The sequence below is a fragment of the Barbus barbus genome (genome assembly GCF_936440315.1).
Source record: "Barbus barbus genome assembly, chromosome: 19".
Classification (NCBI taxonomy): Eukaryota; Metazoa; Chordata; class Actinopteri; order Cypriniformes; family Cyprinidae; genus Barbus; species Barbus barbus.
The window spans coordinates 28,276,995-28,297,161 of NC_136747.1; the positions used below are offsets into that span (position 1 = coordinate 28,276,995).

Consider the following 20,167-nt stretch of genomic DNA (forward strand, 5'->3'; position numbering starts at 1 on the left):
CTAGATGATTAAAAAAGGAGATTATTTTTTACTCTTAAATCATGCATTATTATATAATATTAGTTATTTTTATAATGACATTGTCAAGTAATGTCAATGTATTCAGATGGCTGCCTAGATTGTTTTGAGTGCATTGAGTTTGAGGAACTGTGTAAAATCCATTGAGAAAAACAGTAATACTTTAACAAGACATGAGAACCTGCAACAGTTTTTACACCTTTATTATAATAAATGAATAAATAATTAAGGTTCCAGTAACTTACAGTGATACCGACGCGTGTCATCTGAAGGTTTCAGATCCTGTTTGACACCAGAGCTGCTCCCATCAGTTTTGTGGTCTGTGTACAAACAAAATGCTACACTCTACAATCATCAAAAAACAAACAAACAAACAAAAAAAGAATGTTGACATCATTGATGTTAAGTTATTAATAAAATTGTATAATAATAATATTAATAAATTTTTTTAATGCGTCTTTTTAAAACTCAAAGCACATAGTATAGTGTATAATATATGTTGTAATTATAAGTGATTTTAATATTCTAAGTGGATTTTATATTATAAAAGAAGATACAGTATATAAGGGAATTGAGTTTAGAGATGAATGAACAGAACTGTAAAAAATAATGCACAATTAGACCAAACAGTTCTTTATGAATAAGCTACTTACTGTGCACTGAAATCACAAGCTCTCTCACTCAGCAGTATGTGTATCAATGCTGCTGACAACCTTTTATAATATCAATGAAATGCATGGGGTGGAGTTACAGCAGTGCTTCTCAGTTTCAGTTCTGGGGATCCACAGCACAACTCTTAATTAAGACGTGGCAGATGGAATGGGATGAATGGCAAGGAAATATGTTGCTTCATTAGTTTCAAAGCTAGGTATGGTCAAGTTGCTTTTACTAGGTGCCATTAAGGGCATACAAGAATCAGACATTATTTATTAACCCTCTGAGGTCTGAGGGGGTGTTTGGGTCCTGGAGAAGTTTTGACATGCCCTGACATTTGTGCTTGTTCGGTAACATGTTAATAGCTAAAGTCTGATTACACTGTATTCAGCACAAACAGTGCTATAATAATATATGAGAAACATGTACGAAAGCACACCATGCCTTTTTTTTCTTGCATAACCACCACCATATGTCTTCCTTGTCAACTTGCAATGACTGTTAAACATGTTTTATTGGACTGTACTGTTTTCATGTAAATAGATAGCTATTTTATTTAGAGTTGTTTAACTGATTAAAAAAAAAAAAAACTTTGCCTGTGGACTTGTAAAAGTATCCATTGTTTTTGCAACATTAATTACATTTCAGTTTTAAACAACATATCTTTAGAATATCATACTTATTTTTTCACACTTTATAAATAAGTCTTAAAATACACAGATTTTTATTTTAGGAAACACTGACACTTTATTTTGATGGTCCCCCAAGTAAATAACTTTGTAATAAGTAACTTTGCAAGTACGTCTTATTCTACTAAGCTTAACAGTTTACTAATAATACTCTAATTAGAGTTAGTTGACAGGCTATAGTTGCAAAGTTATTGTCAACAGCACGTCTAAAGGGGAATATCAAAATAAAGTGTAACAATAAAATATGACATGCTTTTAACACGAGTGTGATCACTTGAGTCAGTTGCAGTTGTCCATTTTGTTATTGTCACGAATCTGGTCCATGCTCTCCCTGTCAACCACCACTAGAGGTCACCCGTTCACCACAGTGACTTTTACACTCACAGCACATTGGACTCCATTTCCCACAATCCATTGCACAGATCACAGCTGTCACCATTCACACATCACACACCTGATCACCATTTTCCAATCACCACCACACACCATATAAGCCTGGGACTTGCTCTTGCTCAGGGCGGAGTATTGTTAGCGTGCTACCTTACAAAGCGTTCCTAGTTTTCATAGTCTTGCCTTGTTTTCCTGCCGTGTTTGACCCTGCTCTTGTTTCCTGGATTTACCCTTTGCCTCTGCCGTTTGGACTCTGTTCGCTCCCTGTTTGGATTGTTGCTCTCGTCTCTGGATTATCTCTCTGCCTTGCCCCTTTGGATACTGTTCGCTGATCGTTGACCCACGCTTGTTCCACGGATTGCTCTGTCTTGCCCTTGCCATACCTGTTTGCCCCTGTCTGACCCTGCCTGTTTCTGACCATGTTTTATAATAAAGCCTTGCATATGGATCCGCACGTCTCACGTCTCGTCAGCCCCGTAACAGAATACTCGGCCTCACAAGGATCCAGCGGCTTTTCAAGAGGACATTGGCCAGGTATGGACTGTGCACGACTGTTATTAACCCTCGAGCAGGGCTCGCGACCGCTCGAGGACTATATTCAGGAGTACTTAGACCTCGCCTATTTTTCTGATCTGCCGGACTACGCACTTATTGACTTTTTTTGTGAAGGTATTAATCAGCCGCTCCGGTCAAGGTTAATCCGCGAGGGTCCCCGTTCATCTCTCAGTCAATTTATGGACTATGCTTTACTGTGTGTGGGCTCCTCTTTTACTGTGGGTGTCGCGGAGGAACGCGACACCTCACTCACTCACAAAATGGCGGCAGCAACAGCACCCCTTCACGTCATGCCTGCCAAGCCAGAGTCTGCTCGCGTCATGCCTGCCAAGCCAGAGTCTGCTCACGTCGTCGCTGTCAAGCCAGAGTCTGCTCACGTCGTCGCTGTCAAGCCAGAGTCTGCTCACGTCGTCGCTGTCAAGCCAGAGTCTGCTCACGTCGTCGCTGTCAAGCCAGAGTCTGCTCACGTCGTCGCTGTCAAGCCAGAGTCTGTTACCACAGATTCAAGGTCAGTCCTTCGAGTTATGATATCCAGTGTGTTGGACCCACCACTGATGTCGGTGCGAGTAGCTGGCATTCCCAGGGCCTCAACCTTGGCTGTTACAGAGACTGTTCCCCTGACCTCAGTGCTTCCCGTTATGGCGGTTGCCATTTTGAGTGTGTGGGCTGCACACTGTGCTCCTGAGGCCTCTCCTATCCATGAGTGTACTGCTGAGGCCTCTCCTGTCCACGAGTCTGCTCCAGTGCCTCCAGAGGTGGCGGCTTCCGCTGCAGAACCTCCCGAAGTGGTGGCACCTACTCCTGACCTCATGGTCTGCCCTGTCACGGCCATGGGGGTCGGTCCTGAACTCCCTGTCTGCCCTGTCACGGCCACGGAGGCCGTTTCTGTACTCCCTGTCTGCCCTGTTAAGGCCACGGAGGCCGTTCCCGAACTTCCGGTTTACCATGTCACGGCCAGGAGTGCCGTTCCCGAGCCTCAAGTGCCCGCTCCTCCAGAGCGCCCCAAAGAGGCCGCCTGTGAACTCACGCCCTGTCCTGTCACGGCCAAAGAGGCCGCCTGTGAACTCACGCCCTGTCCTGTCACGGCTAAAGAGGCCGTCTGTGAGCTCTCGCCCTGTCCTGTCACGGCTAAAGAGGCCGTCTGTGAGCTCTCGCCCTGTCCTGTCACGGCTAAAGAGGCCGTCCGTGAGCTCTCGCCCTGTCCTGCCACAGCCATAGAGACCGTCCATGAACTCTCGACCTGCTCGGTCACGGCTCCTGTGACCATGGGGACTCTCTCTGTGGTGTCTGTCTCTGTTCTCCCCAGATCCCTGATCCTGTCATGGCTTCCTGACCAGTCCGCTCTGCCGTGGAGATACTCTGCCCTGTCTACGCCACACTGGTGGGCTCTGGTCCCGTCCTGCCCTGCAACGAAGACTCTCCCAGTTTTGTCTGTCTCTGCTCTCCCTGTGTTGTCTGCCTCTGTTTCCCCCAGATCTCAGGCTCCGCCCTGGTTTCCTGCTCTGCCGGTTCTGCCTCTGTCCCCGGTCTTCCCACTTCCTCAAGGACCTGGCCCTCCGTCCCTCCCCCTGTTCCGCCTCCGCTCCACCGCCCTCCTGGATTGTGTAGGAGCGTCTGGAAGCCGCTCCTTGGGGGGGGGCTATGTCACGAATCTGGTCCATGCTCTCCCTGTCAACCACCACTAGAGGTCACCCGTTCACCACAGTGACTTTTACACTCACAGCACATTGGACTCCATTTCCCACAATCCATTGCACAGATCACAGCTGTCACCATTCACACATCACACACCTGATCACCATTTTCCAATCACCACCACACACCATATAAGCCTGGGACTTGCTCTTGCTCAGGGCGGAGTATTGTTAGCGTGCTACCTTACAAAGCGTTCCTAGTTTTCATAGTCTTGCCTTGCCTTGTTTTCCTGCCGTGTTTGACCCTGCTCTTGTTTCCTGGATTTACCCTTTGCCTCTGCCGTTTGGACTCTGTTCGCTCCCTGTTTGGATTGTTGCTCTCGTCTCTGGATTATCTCTCTGCCTTGCCCCTTTGGATACTGTTCGCTGATCGTTGACCCACGCTTGTTCCACGGATTGCTCTGTCTTGCCCTTGCCATACCTGTTTGCCCCTGTCTGACCCTGCCTGTTTCTGACCATGTTTTATAATAAAGCCTTGCATATGGATCCGCACGTCTCACGTCTCGTCAGCCCGTAACAGTTATATGTGTCTGTATGTGCATCTTAAGGTTTTCTTTATATTTAAGTGTAAATAATAACAATAATACAATAGATAAATCTTGAATAATTTTCATCTGTACAAGATTACATTTTGAAGGAGGTTACTTCAAACCTTTCAGTTCTGTTCGAGGGACATTATGTACATCTTCGGCAGTAATCATTTTGTTGACTCACACAGCAGAGTTTGCATAATATTGTTTGCATTCTCTTTTGCATGTCACCCTTTAAAGCTCTGTGTTTGCCCTTAGGCTGAGGCTGTGTGCATGAAAATCATGATGAACTGGATTCATGTTTGATGCACAGTCCTGAGTGCACATCTCCAGGACGCTGACCGTTTCTAACAATCGGAGCTTCTAATGGCAGCTGCAGTGACTCGCTGAATTTACAGATTAGCAATGGTCTCTTTTATTCAGAAGGAGGGGCTTTCTTCAATAGAATACTTTGGGGTATTTTATTGACCTTATTCTCCAAAGAAACAAGCGCGTCACAATCTTTAGAATATTGTCTTTGAACTTCTGTTTGGTAGCTGGTAAAGTGGATTTATGTATTGTAGAGTTAACGAAAGTTATCGTGAGCATTGTAATGTTTAAAGCAGATGTCTTAACAAATGTCAGTAGACCAGGAAGTTTTTAAAATGAGCAGTTCATTCATAAATCTGTGAGATCACTGTGGAAATACAACCAGAAGACAGCAAATGCAGCGCTAAAAAGGGACGGGGCTACATAAGGTCAATAGAGGTCCAGAGGTTGAGGTCACGCAATCTAAACTCTGCCATTTTGGCAGGCCATCAGGAGAGCGCTGGAGCGGCTGTAGAATTGATATAGACAGTTGTAGAACAACAATTTAAAACCAGACTATTTAGACCTTACAAACCTTACAAACCTTACTATTTCAACAGCTGCTGTGCGCCAGGATGCAATAACCTACAATAACTGTTAAACATGTTTTATTGGACTGTACTGTTTTCATGTAAATAGTTGTTTTATTTAGTTGTTTAATTGATGTATTAAAAAAAAAAAAAAATCTTGTAACTTGTATAAGTTAAAAGTTATTTTTGCAACATTAATGCCATTTATTTCAGTTTTAAATAACATACTGTCTTTAGAAAATCATACTTATTTTTCCACACTTTATAGATAAGTCTTAAAATACATAGATTGCTTTTTATTTTAGGAAACACTGACACTTTATTTTGATGGTCTCCCAAGTAAATAACTTTGTAATAAGTAACTTTGCAAGTACTGCATGCTTTTAACACAAGAGTGTGATCACTTGAGTCAGTTGCAGTTGTCCATTTTGTTGCATGTATCTGTATGTGCATCTTAAGGTTTTCTTTTTTATTTAAGTGTAAATAATAACAAGAATACTAATAATAACAGATAAATCTTGAATAATTTACATCTGTACAAGATTACATTTTGAAGAAGGTTAAACCTTTCAGTTCTGTTCGAGGGACATTATGAACATCTTCGGCAGTAATCATTTTGTTGACTCACATGACAGAGTTTGCATAATATTGTTTGCATTCTCTTTTGCATGTCACCTTTTAAAGCTCTGTGTTTGCCCTTAGGCTGAGGCTGTGTGCATGAAAATCATGATAAACTGGATTCATGTTTGAACTGCCCTCTATTGTTTTGTAACGCTGGTTTCCCTACAGTGGTTCAAGCTGTAGAATCGCTGAAAGACTAAAGTTGCGTTAGTAACATTATCAGCATGATGGTGTAAAACATTGCACATTTCTTGTCTTTTACCACCCACTGCCAGAAAACATGAAACAATACTATAGTAATTTATAGTAAATACTATAGTGTTTTTGAACCATACTATAGTAAATTGTATTATACTGCATATATTATAGTATTTTCAACACTTTGTTAATGAATGCTACAGCATACTGTAGTATTAACTATAATGAACTGAAATAAATCCTGTAATATCCTTTAGTTTTTACTACAGTAAACAGTGGTGTATTGTATACCCGATATACCCTATAATTGTAGAAAACTATATAGGACAGTATCAGGTAAATTAATTTGTTTATATTACTATAATTGTTATATTACCACAGCAACTATAGAATTAACACAACAAATTAATTCAAGTACTTTACTACAGTATGGTTCAAAAATACTATAGTATTTACTATAAATTACTATAGTATTTTTTCACGTTAAGCGCAGTTATAAGAGCAAAATATGTGGGAGAGCGTTGCTATTGTGTGACTATATTGTATTGCAATAGGTAGCACTTCAATTCAGTTATAAATTATGTGCTAACTTGAACATTACATTGGTTTAATAACAGTATTTTGTTATGGTTACACTTGAATTGTTTACAAAATAGATGAAATATGATAAAAAATATATAGTTAATTGTACCCAGCATGCATTTAAAATGTTACCTCATGGCGCTTTTCCACTGCATGGTACGGCAAGGTACGGTGGGGAAAACCCACTTTTAGGGTTTTTTCCACTGGGTACATTAATACCTGGTATGCTTTTTTACTGCGGTAAAGTTGGTTTCATATTCTCACATTCAGACTTTGTTTTTCAATATCTTTCCAACAGTGGATTCAAAAATGTTAAAAATGCAAAAATGTTATTGGCTTTTAACTTTTAACAAACACAGTTAAAATAAAACTCACTACACCTCATAGGTATGAGTATGGTCATGACTACTGAGTTCTGTTGCCTTTTAATGCTACAGCATATACAGCTCAATACATTTTATATAGTGGTACGGGTTGTTTTAAAAGTTTCCTTTTTAGCCTTATTGAATATACAGTTAAATGTTTAACCTCAAATAAACATTGCAATTGTTTTTTTTTTTGATGACTTGTTCTGTGTTTGTATCAGATCACCAGATGTGTGGAGCTGAAGGTACACTGTTTTGCTGTGCATCAGTGTATTGCAATAACTGTGTTTTCATTTCCTCAATGAATAATATTATATTACTGGATTGTGATTTAGATGATCTCCTAGATGCTCCCACCTGCACCTTGATGTTTCCATGTATTTTACTGGTTGCACAAATTAACCCCAAATCACTTATTAAGCACGTGTTATTAAGCACCATCCAAAAGACACGCTACAGCTTATGGTTTGGGGACTGTCACTTTTACTGAGCTCTGCAGAGTTTGATATATTGTAACACACAGAGCTCTGTTCTAACATACACAGATTCAAAACATGCTGTAATTTCTTTCTTACAGCCTTCTGAGCATACTAGATCACTTCAAATGAGTATGGAAATGAGAAACCTGTTTACATAAAGACACGCCCGGCCCATTTAATTTGGCTGCTGTCCACACATGTGGTGCTGAACACACACTCTGCACCATTCTACAGTTAGGTTTCAAAACTATTGACTGGAGTTAATTAAAAATGCAAGATGTTTATGCCTGATTCAGAGAACATGTAACACTTCCTGGTTTCCCTTACTGTATGTACAGTAAACAAATTGTAAAAAATTGTAAAATAGATACAGTACTGTATTTCACCAAAGGGTTTTTCCCATGTTCCAAAGACTGTAGTAGGTTCCTAGTGGCCAGAGTGACTTAGTACATGTGAGATTTTTCTAGTACGTCCCTTTATAAAATTACAGTATCAAATAGTTTTTGAAAATCAATAACTGTAAATAACCAAAAGTGTTTGTAAAGTAACAAAGGAGCTGATAAAATCTCAGCTTTAGTAAGTCAGTCTGACCACAAGGAACATACTACAACCTTTGGAACACTTTTGGGTTTTTAGAGTTATTGCTTTTCAAAAATATTTGCATACTGTACTTTTCTAAAGGGAGATATTGGCAAAATTTCAATTGTAGTAAGTCAGCGCGGCCAGAAGGAACATACTACAACCACTCGAGCGTAAAAAAAAAAAAAAACTTTGGTGAAATACAGTACTTCTTTTCATAACAACTTTTTGTACTGTATGTGCGGAAAGGGAGGTATTAACAAACTCTTGCCTGTAGTAAGTCAGGCTGGTCACTAGGAACATACTACAGCCTTTGGAATGTGGGAAAAATGCTTTGGTGAAATTTGTGTTCTGTATGAATTATTTTGTTTTTGATCGAGTCATTGGAGTCCACGATGTAAAATCTTAATTTGATCCTAATAAACATACAACTCTTTATTTAGCAATCATTTGCTTTATATGGTCAACAACTACTCCCAGCCTGTTGCATTGATTTACTAAACGACAAATTATTCAGTTCAATAGCTTTTAAAAGGCTCTGTGGACTGTTACAGAACAGAACATGGTGGAATGTTTATTTTAACCTGAATAACACACTACAACTCTTCAGTGGGCAATTTGCTTTATATGAGCAATTAAAACTCCCAACATGTTACACTGGTTTTCATCATTCACACATTACATGGTTCAATATATCTGAAATAAACAGGCTAACTCTTCTGGGACAAACTGTAAAATGTTTAGATAAATTAAAAGAACATACTACGACTCTTTATTGTATGAGTTATTGCTTTATATGGTCAATTTATGCTCTCAATGTGTTGCACTGGTTCCTTCATTGACACCTTACACGGTTCAATAGGTCTGGAAAAAACAGATCAAGTCAAACAAGGAAGATTATAAAATCTTTATTTAGTCTCAAAAACCATGCTACAATTCTTTATTTTATGAGTTCCCTTCCAGGAACTCGAGCTGCGTCGAAAACGCTAGGGGAAAGCCTCCAGCGTGAGCGCGCTCTGAATTCATGTGTAATCTGTCCAATGGAAGGGCGAGACGTCATAGGCGGGTGACGTAATCGAGCAGGAAGCATAAAAGCACGTGCGGCGGAACCGGCATCAGCTTTTTGTCATTCAGCAACCGCTACTCTGTGTGTGTGTGTGTGTATCTGTCGATCTGTGTTGTGAGTCTTATTTAGTGTTGTTTGTTCCTAAGCACAATCACTTGAAATAAGCTCCACAATGTGTGCAAGCACTTGGGCGAGAGCAGATCGCATTACAGGCTGTATGTTCCTCCCTGCAAACGTTATATCACTGCTGGGGATACACAGTCCGTGTGTGGTCTGCTTGAGAGCAGAGCACGCAGAGTCAGCTCTCGAGGGTTCAGACAAAATATTTTTTACTTAAGTATTTTGTCTGATCCCTAAACATATTCAAATTCTGCATCCCATAATCTCACTCCTCACACTTCCTTTCAGTATCTATGTAGCAGACATTGATAGCTAATAACAAGCCAACACACTCTGTAATTCTACCATGTGGACTAGTGACATATATCAGCTAAGTCAATTAGCCGCATAGTGGTAATTAAATAAAATTACTTTTTGTAAATGATATTTGAAATGACCACATTTAAACAGCCCATCTTTGCCCTAATATTAAATCTCATTCTATGATCTTACAAGGGTTTTCTGTATAGGATATATGATAAAGTTCTACATGTACTGTAACAGGATGCAATGGCCAAAAACAGCATTTTAGTTCCTATTATAATAATTTAGCATACTAAATCTTATAGCAATAAGTATTAGATGTAATACTAATTCTTGATGAAATTTTCTCCCACATATGATTTACTACGAGGCCAAGTTGTAACAATCAGTCCACTGAAGGCACGCATAGTAAGAACCCAAGTGCAGTTTATTTACAAAGTGATCCAAAATACAAACATAATCCCTACTTGACTTGAACAGACTTGATTTGGCATGGACAAACTAGACTCACCGACAGTGGGTTATAACCTTAATACATGACGAGCAGTGTTGCCAACTTCTTTCGATGGAAAGTAGCTAAAGCCAGTTCGAAAAGACGCTAAATGTCGGCAGATGACGTCATGCTAATTAGCATATTAATGCGCTAAATTCACATTCCTTTATATATTTTACTGTTTATGTTGTCAGTCAACGGGATAAATATGAAATAGTGACTGAAACGCAGCCCTTTAAGAATACACCAGCTCTCCCTTCCAAGAAGTTAGTCTGCACAAAAATACTAATTTATAATTTAGCCGTTGTCTGATGAAATCAAATAATACACAAGATAAGACAAGACAATTCCTGTGCTGTGATTTCGGCTATATTTGCATGTAAAATTAGAGAAGCAACATAATATCTATTTTAACTGAACGCGCTACTCACTGAAAGAGGTGCGTGCGCGCTGACCTCGCGCCGTTGTAGCAGTGCCAGTGATCACAGAGACTCGCTAAGGTTTGTCAAAGAAGTCGCTAGATTTGTCGCTAGTCACTTTTTTTGGAAAAAAGTCGCAGTGTTGCTAAGTTGGCAACACTGATGACGAGAGACAATGGAACCAAATGGGCTACTTATAGCAAACAAAGAGGGTCACATGACATGAACCAACCGACGGGGACAAGACACATGACTAGGACAACCAATCAGAACATGACACATACACAAGGCAGAGATACATGAGGGCAAGGGAAGCATGACACTAACAACATGAATCAAACTACAAAATAAAAGACATGAAAACAAGAACCAAACCCAAAACAGGCGTGATAAGTAATGAAATAAATTCAGATGCATCACTGAAAACAGAAACATTTTAATCTCTCAAATGTTTTACTGCTACAAAACATTGTTTCATAATTCACCAATGTCCATTTCGACCAAAACTATTACTGAGAACTGAGTTTCATATAACACATATTATGTGATCTCGACCCTCTGAATCTCTCAAATGACAAGCATTTTCAAACTGCAAACCTCTCATCAATAGCTACAAAACAGGTTATGAAACAAAACAAATCTTTCATAGCAGGACATCCTTATGTAATTTGTAATGAGTTATCAATGCTGCGAAATTATCAATTTAAGGGGAGTGTTGACATTGTGTTGTGATTATCAAATTTATGTGAATAATTTAATATTTATGTTCTCCCGACCCTTTCTTAGGACCTGCACGTTAAAAGAAATGGATGCCACGCATTTCACTAACTCATTACATGTATTTGTCATAAATAATTGAAAAATAATACATGTATTTGTCATCTGCCCTTACAAAGTAAAAGTAAAGGTTGTGGTTTGACCCCACCAATGCAACTATTTTCTTATTGATGTTGTTGTTTTTTTTAAATAGTCCATAATACAAATTTGGCATTTTTATGATTGTTGTAATAGCCATGTTCTTTGTGTTTTTCCTATGCCACTATTTTGCTATTGTTTATATTGTGATTCTCTAAAAGTTAAAGTAAATGTAGGGGCGGATCCTGCTCTCTCTCTCTCTCTCTCTCTCTCTATATATATATATATATATATATATATATATATATATATATATATATATATATATATATATATATATATATATATATATATATATATATATATATATATATATATATATATATATACACACTCACCTAAAGGATTATTAGGAACACCTGTTCAATTTCTCATTAATGCAATTATCTAATCAACCAATCACATGGCAGTTGCTTCAATGCATTTAGGGGTGTGGTCCTGGTCAAGACAATCTCCTGAACTCCAAACTGAATGTCAGAATGGGAAAGAAAGGTGATTTAAGCAATTTTGAGCGTAGCATGGTTGTTGGTGCCAGACGGGCCGGTCTGAGTATTTCACAATCTGCTCAGTTACTGGGATTTTCACGCACAACCATTTCTAGGGTTTACAAAGAATGGTGTGAAAAGGGAAAAACATCCAGTATGCTGCAGTCCTGTGGGCGAAAATGCCTTGTTGATGCTAGAGGTCAGAGGAGAATGGGCCGACTGATTCAAGCTGATAGAAGAGCAACTTTGACTGAAATAACCACTCGTTACAACCGAGGTATGCAGCAAAGCATTTGTGAAGCCACAACACGCACAACCTTGAGGCGGATGGGCTACAACAGCAGAAGACCCCACCGGGTACCACTCATCTCCACTACAAATAGGAAAAAGAGGCTACAATTTGCACGAGCTCACCAAAATTGGACGGTTGAAGACTGGAAAAATGTTGCCTGGTCTGATGAGTCTCGATTTCTGTTGAGACATTCAGATGGTAGAGTCAGAATTTGGCGTAAACAGAATGAGAACATGGATCCATCATGCCTTGTTACCACTGTGCAGGCTGGTGGTGGTGGTGTAATGGTGTGGGGGATGTTTTCTTGGCACACTTTAGGCCCCTTAGTGCCAATTGAGCATCGTTTAAATGCCACGGCCTACCTGAGCATTGTTTCTGACCATGTCCATCCCTTTATGACCACCATGTACCCATCCTCTGATGGCTACTTCCAGCAGGATAATGCACCATGTCACAAAGCTCGAATCATTTCAAATTGGTTTCTTGAACATGATAATGAGTTCACTGTACTAAAATGGCCCCCACAGTCACCAGATCTCAACCCAATAGAGCATCTTTGGGATGTGGTGGAACGGGAGCTTCGTGCCCTGGATGTGCATCCCACAAATCTCCATCAACTGCAAGATGCTATCATATCAATATGGGCCAGCATTTCTAAAGAATGCTTTCAGCACCTTGTTGAATCAATGCCACGTAGAATTAAGGCAGTTCTGAAGGCGAAAGGGGGTCAAACACAGTATTAGTATGGTGTTCCTAATAATCCTTTAGGTGAGTGTATGTCCACAGGTCTGTGAAGATTCAGAGCTTTTGTGTTGTTGATGTTGACCTACAAAGGTGTTATGGTGTGCATCCACTGTTGAAAAGAGTAAAACAAATGATGGAAATAAAGAACCATTTAAAATATGAAATTTTGAAGATGTTCATAAAGAGCTTTGCAACACCTTCCGTTAAATTTTATACATTAGGACATTGTGAAAATAAAAATAACACAAGACATACTTCTGAAGGTAGCCGTCATTGTTTCATGAGATGTGGACCATGGGTCACATCCTTATGGACCTTTGGATTTCTGACTCTCATTGACTTGACAAGTTACAGTTTTCGTGGTTATAGGAAAAAATACACTTTTTGTTATTTGCTTGCAGGGTGTGGCATACTTAAAGGTATTATAATCACCCTGTATCTTCTGAGTAAGTCCAGAACTGGTGAGTTTGTGTCCGTGTGTTCACTGTTGGCCGAGTGATTTGCTAAGCGACACTGGGTTGCTAATGAACGAATAATTGAAAGTATAATCAAATATCTAAATTAATATACAATCGATATTTGGGATCAGTTTTTAATTAGAAATATTGCCTAGATTTAATGATCACTTGAAATTGGAGTCAGATTGAACACGGAGCTAGACTAAAATTGAAACTAACCTAAACCTGATAAATTCAGAAGGGCAAGTAAAAGACCAAACACACATTAAACCTTCGACAGGGGCTCTGGATTCCTCTTTTGGGCTGGCGGGTGGATCCTTACACTGGTTTTGTGGTCCAGGGCCATTTGTCCTTTGCTTTTTTATTATGGACAATTTAATTATTTTCAATAATTTTGAGGATGTTTTGTTTTGTTTTTACTAATAGTTACTCTTGTGTTCTGCTGTGGTATTTGAATTGTGACATTTGCCAAAACTGTGGCAACTTTATTTACAGAAAATATGCATTTGATATATATTGCTATCTTTAAATAAACGGAGTGTCTATTTACACCAAGTGCAAATAGCCCATCTTGTTGGCAAAGGCTATTTACACAAACTCCACCCACTGACGTGTGATCGGGTTAGTCAAGAATAAAAAAAGAAGTTAGTTTAACATCAGTTTCAGTGGCGTAGATGGTAAGGCGCATGCTTTTTGACGCGATCGACCCGAGTTCGAGCCCACCTTTTGCCAAACATTTTTTTCTCCCTTTTCAAATCTCATATCGCATCAGAAAGGCATTTATTTTCAATAAAAATGAAGGAAATAATCAAAAAGTTGAAAATAAAAGTATCGGGTAGGTGTAGGGAGGGCTTTATTGTCCCAATAAGGTGGCATCCATTTAATAAATTTGTATTAAAATTATAATTTACACTCGGTACGTTATTATTGCGTACTGTTTTATAATGTACTACAATACTGAGGTGCAGATAATTGGCACTATTTGCAATAAGTAGTATAAATCTTGCTATTTTAACATAGTGTAAATAGAATCCATCGCTATTTACATTTAGTGCAAATAGCCGCTGCCTTAAATAAATCATTCATATAAAGTTTTGGTTATGGTCCACTCATAATCGTGTTAAATAATCGTGATTATGATTTTTGTCATAATCAAGCAGGCCTACTAGAAGTCATTGGTAGTTTGATATCCTGAAGCATCTAACACTGACATTGATCTATGTTCACTGAGACAGAAGCATTTCTCAAATGTTTTACTGATACAAAACACCATTTGATAATTCACCAATGTTCATTTGACCGAAACGATTCCTGAGAACTGAGTTTCATGTAAGACATACTATGTGACGTTAACCCTCTGAAACGTTTCAAGAAACACTCAAATGTGAAAAGCAACATGTTACAGCTGAGCAAAGACAACATCATAAACATGAACTGTTGTAAAAGCTGACTTGAATTAGAAAATGCTGACAGAAAAAAAAAAAAAACAAACAGCATTTTTTTTTTCTGAACAGATCTGGAGTGTCCATCCAGAATGAACAGAAATGAAAAACCTGTCCAGACTCCAGTCTAGTCTGTAGATTCATCAACACGGAGCTCTTCATCAGGCGTATCAGCACACGCTGCACCGGTCATCGGTATCTGCCCACTCACTGCACCATAATCATGATTTCTCCTCATCGGAGCTAGGATACATTTTACAGTATTGAAACAGATATGATGTTAAATATATCTATATTGTTAATGTTATAATGTTACATATTTATTTACACGTTACATTTGTTTGATAAATATAGATAATCATTCCTTGTCAAATTAAACTCGAATAAAGAAAAAAAACCTAACCATCATAACAATTCTCTATCATGTTCACTTATTTCTACCATCATATACTGTCAAACTGTTCATGCATTTTAAAATGTCTCTAAACAACAAAGGTGTTTAACACGAGCTTTAAAGCTGCAGAGATCATGCTGAACATTTATAACTCACCATTCGACTCTTTGTTAATGTACACAGCAAAAGCTACAGCTGCTACTAGTATTGCCGCTAGTATTGAAACTAGTATTGGCCATAGAGTTCTTGTTTCACTCGTTAAAAATTTTACATCTGCAGAATGAAAAATAAATAATGCAAACTTAGTATTAGGCCAAACTTTTCACACACACACACACAAAGCATTTAAAGTCTATCTTTTGCTGTCTGACAACAGCCAGTGCTCCACAAAGAAATCTGATCTCATCATCACCCAGTCTGTCTGCGATAATTTTTTACCAAAAAAACCCCCAAAAAACCTGACACTGACTAAATAAGAACTGTGACAACGTCTCCAAGGCACCTGAAGAAACACAGTACTGTTAAAAATTCTAGGAACTTGTGTAAAAATGCTGCAATATGAGGATGCTTTCAAAAATAATGTCATAAATAGATTTGATCAATTAACTTCTATTAACTAAATTAAAATCAACATTTGGTGTGAGCATCCTTTGTGTTTAAAGCAGCTTTTGCCCACAGTGCACTTTAGTCTGTCTCAGTTTCTTCATGTCATTCAGACAGACTGGATGATGATCAGATCAGATCTCTGGGTGGCTGTTGTCTCACTCGATTATTACAAGTAATGACAAAATGAATGTTTGGAAATGTAAACTGGTATTTTTTATAAATAACTGGATATTTTATAAAAAAAAAAACAACAACATTTTTTGTTGGTGAAAATACTAAGGCCTAAGACTTTTGCACAGTTTTGTTTTTGGTTTATGGGGACTCTCCATAGGCGTAATGGTTTTTATACTGAACAAACTGTGTGTGCTATTGCCCTACACCAACCCTACACCTAAACTTAGCCCTCACAGGAGACTTTGTGCATTTTTAGATTTTCAAAAAAAACTCCATTTAGTATGTTTTTTAAGCCTTTTGAATTACGGGGACATAGGCAGTGTCCTCATAAACCACCTTCATATTGTAATACCTCTGTCATACCCATGTCATTATACAAATTTGTGTACTCATAAACCACATAAACATGCACACACACACACACACACACACACACACCATGTTCCTGTGTTATGTGAGTGACTGTATATCTGGTGATACTTACCACATTCTACTGAAAGTGGTTTTGTCAGACTGCTGTGAATGACAAAACAGTCATAAGATCCTTTGTGGTTAGTATCCATCTTCACACTGGTTCTCATCTGAAAGGATCCATCACCGTGTGGTCTGATTCCAGATGATGTTTGGTTCTTAATGATAGTTCTGTTCAATCTGATATTCATCTCAATATCTCTGGGGTAGAAACCAGTGGCCAGACAGCTCAGAACCAGCTTACTGTGATCATCAGGAGCTTTCCTTGCAAAGATGAAAACAACAGGTGAAGCTGGAGGAGAAAATAAAAAAACAAAACATTTCTGAATGTTTGAACCTTGTCTTGTGCCTCAGTTATCAACTATGTTTACTGTAAAACAGGAGGACTTCATAATTAATAGTAGGTCTGCAGTAATATTGTTGAAGAGTTCGTCTTGTTGCTAGAATGATTGTGTTGTACACTGTAATGGACTTAATAATCAATAAACAGTTTTTAAACAACATTTTATGTCCTTGTTTTTATTTATGTGGTGAAGAGCTGTGTAATTAGTCATACGACTATACATTATCTGTTTAAATGTCCATCCTCTCCGAGCTTCATCTAGGCTCAAAGCCGCTTGTTAGGAACTGTTTGTGGATGTTTGTGTTTGAAGAACTAATAAAATATGTAAACTTTAATCAATATTTTTTGTCTAATTATTTACTTATGTGGCAAGAAGCTGTTTAATAAGTGCTTCAGTCAGGGTCCTGGTCACCCCGTCGGGGTTCATAACAACCGGCTGGATGTACATTATCCCTCACTTAACTCACTAGCATTTATTTGTCACTGAATGAAATTGCCTTTGAAGTGAAATAGAATTAGAAATAATCTCACAAACACACGCGGTGACAGGAGCTAATTAAAAAGTGCACTGATCAGTAAGATGCTTACTCTTATTTATGTTGTTAAATTTGGAGATCCAGTCCATGCAGTCATTGAGGTACTGGTACAAGTACTTTTTGCGTTCTGTGTGACGATCCCAATCCTTTTTGATTTCTTTCGCATTTGGACTTTTATTAATCCACTCCAGAGTGTCATAATTAAAGGCGATAAGATCATTTTCATCAAATCCATATTCATCAAAGACAGGCAGATTCATCACTGTTCCATTAGGAAATTTCTCCAGTTTACAGCCAATTATTCTCTGGAGTACATGGAGCTCTACAATCACAGAACAAATTGCTTGAGAAGCTTACAGTAAAAAGATATATGCAACAAGACATACCCAATTTTATAACATGCCTGATAACTGATTTAGGAAAAGCATTAGTCTCACCAGAACACTGTGTGCAGTTTGACAGAATCTTTAACTGATCTCTGTACCAGTCTCTAGGCTCATATGGCTCTGGAAGAGGTTCAATCCCATCAAATTCAATCCCATCGACTCTTTTCCAGTCCTCAGCTTCATTATCGTAGTGTTTCACCCGTCTGTCATCAACCACAGCCTCAGCAGTGAAATCTGAGAAATTCTCTGCTTTGGTCAGGACTGTAAATCTGTAGTAGAAATGGTGTCTCTCTGGGGAACATAAAACACACACAACAATAAAAACACTTTTACTGGGACAAAACGTCTTGTCATATAGGGACACAGATACTGGTATAGCCTATAACTAATTAATCGCAGCCTTTTGCAATATGATAAGCACACTAAGCCATATTTGCGATTTCCCAAATGCCATTGTGTTGTGCCTGCGAAACTCACGGGACATATGTGACCCTGGACTACAAAAAAAATAGTAATTATGGTCAATTTTTGAAATTGAGGTTTACACATCACCTGAAAGCTGAATAAATATTTGGCTGAGATACAACTATTTGGGAATCTGAGGGTGCAAAAAAAATCTAAATATTAAGAAAATCGCCTTTAAAGTTGTCCAAATAAAGTTCTTAGCAAAAATGAAGCTGATATATTTAGGGTAGAAAATTGTTAAAATATCTTCATGGAACATGATGTTTACTTAATATCCTAATGATTATTAGCATAAAAGAAAAATTGATAATTTTGACCCATAAAATGACTGCTTTTGTGCTCCAGAGTCACATATAGAGACTCGTTTACTGCATTCACTGTAAACCGAGCTGTGAAAACACCGGTCACATCACAAACTGACGGCGTGAGCAAAGTGCACTTGAGTTAACTGACTCATCATCAAGGGCACAAAGCAAAGCCATACCACACTTTCAGTTTGTTGGTTTGCAGTGGCTAAAAAACACAAAGACCTGCTATGATATTATGAGAAGTTTACTAATAGTTTCGGTTTATTATGAAACTATGGCGAACCGCCTGAGTAGGCTAGAGGGGAACACCCCCCCCCTGCTGTTTTTTTTTAATCACAAGATAAAGTCAAGATAATTTTTTATTGTAACTATGGACTACGTTGACGAGAGTGATGTAGAAGTTCACACCATGAAGCTTACACTGGTGATTATCTAATTTTCAGCAATGAGAAAAAAAAGTGTTTTAAAGCTTGTTGTTTTGTAGAACATCACAGTTACTGTATATATAATATGAGAACAGGGGCTGTAGACAAAGTATGTGTTATTTAATAAAAATATAATTATTTATAAATATAATTATAGCCAGTTAGCATCAGCTAACAATATTTCAAATAGGTATAATTTTGTAATTCATAATTATATTCTTTTTAATTTTAAGCAAAACCTACCTGTACTCTGATTTTGCTGTAAATGTTTAAAGCAATTTTTTTAAGTAAAAAAAAGTTTAAAGCTTTGTCAGACTGGGTGGGTGAGGGATGTTTTGCCCCATAGGTGGGGTAAAATAACCCTCTTGGTACAAATTTCAATCAATTTGTTTTAAATCTAATAACATGAAAACTCTGGACATTTTTCATACTTTGTTTATAATTTATGTCATTGTCCCTAAAACTATGATAACTTTTCTGAACCCGTTTAACTTTTGATTCACAGAAAAAAAATGACACAGTCCTTACGGGGGTGTTTTCCCCGACTTTACCCCATATAACTGCTTCTCAGTAAACAAATGAACTCTGTGCTTACCTTGAAGTGCATCGATTAGACAAGGGTGAAAAATAAACCAAGCCCATACAACGCCTGTAAAGAAAATGTTTTTAAACAAAAGCGTGAGAAACATTTTTGTTATTTTAGATGCTCGACTTTTGTTTCACAAGATAGCCAATGCAAACGCATCTCAGGTTGTGTCGCTTATGGAAGTGTTGGTCATGTGCCAAAATGTTTTGTTTTCTTTTTCAAAGAGAAGTGGTTAGCAAACCAGATGTCATTTCCTGTTCATTTTGTTTTATTGCAACCTCATCAAAATGTCTTGCATTGTCAATATACAAAGAGGTTATATAGGACAATTACAATTAGTTTAAAATGACAAATTGTGAAATATTCTTTTACTAAATGAACATGAAATATTTGGTTTCTTAAATTATGGTAAGATTTCAGAAATGAATGAATGATGCATTTATATAGCGCTTTGTGTATTGCTGTACACCCAAAGCGCTTTACAATCATGTGGGGGGGTCTTTC

General features: G+C 38.2%; 1 protein-coding gene across 1 annotated transcript; it reads right to left on the reverse strand.

The window, feature by feature from the left end:
• Positions 1–15,096: 15,096 nt before the first annotated feature.
• LOC306885271 (zinc-alpha-2-glycoprotein-like) lies at positions 15,097–19,847 on the reverse strand (the record flags this gene model as incomplete). The annotated part of the gene is made up of 5 exons (XM_079441687.1): positions 19,673–19,847; positions 17,931–18,170; positions 17,546–17,815; positions 16,628–16,906; positions 15,097–15,212 (listed from the first exon to the last, which is right to left on the reverse strand). The coding sequence occupies exons 1-5, from the start codon at positions 19,764–19,766 to the stop codon at positions 15,097–15,099; spliced, it is 999 nt and encodes a 332-aa protein (XP_079297813.1). The 5' UTR covers positions 19,767–19,847.
• Between the last annotated feature and the right edge of the window lie 320 nt (positions 19,848–20,167).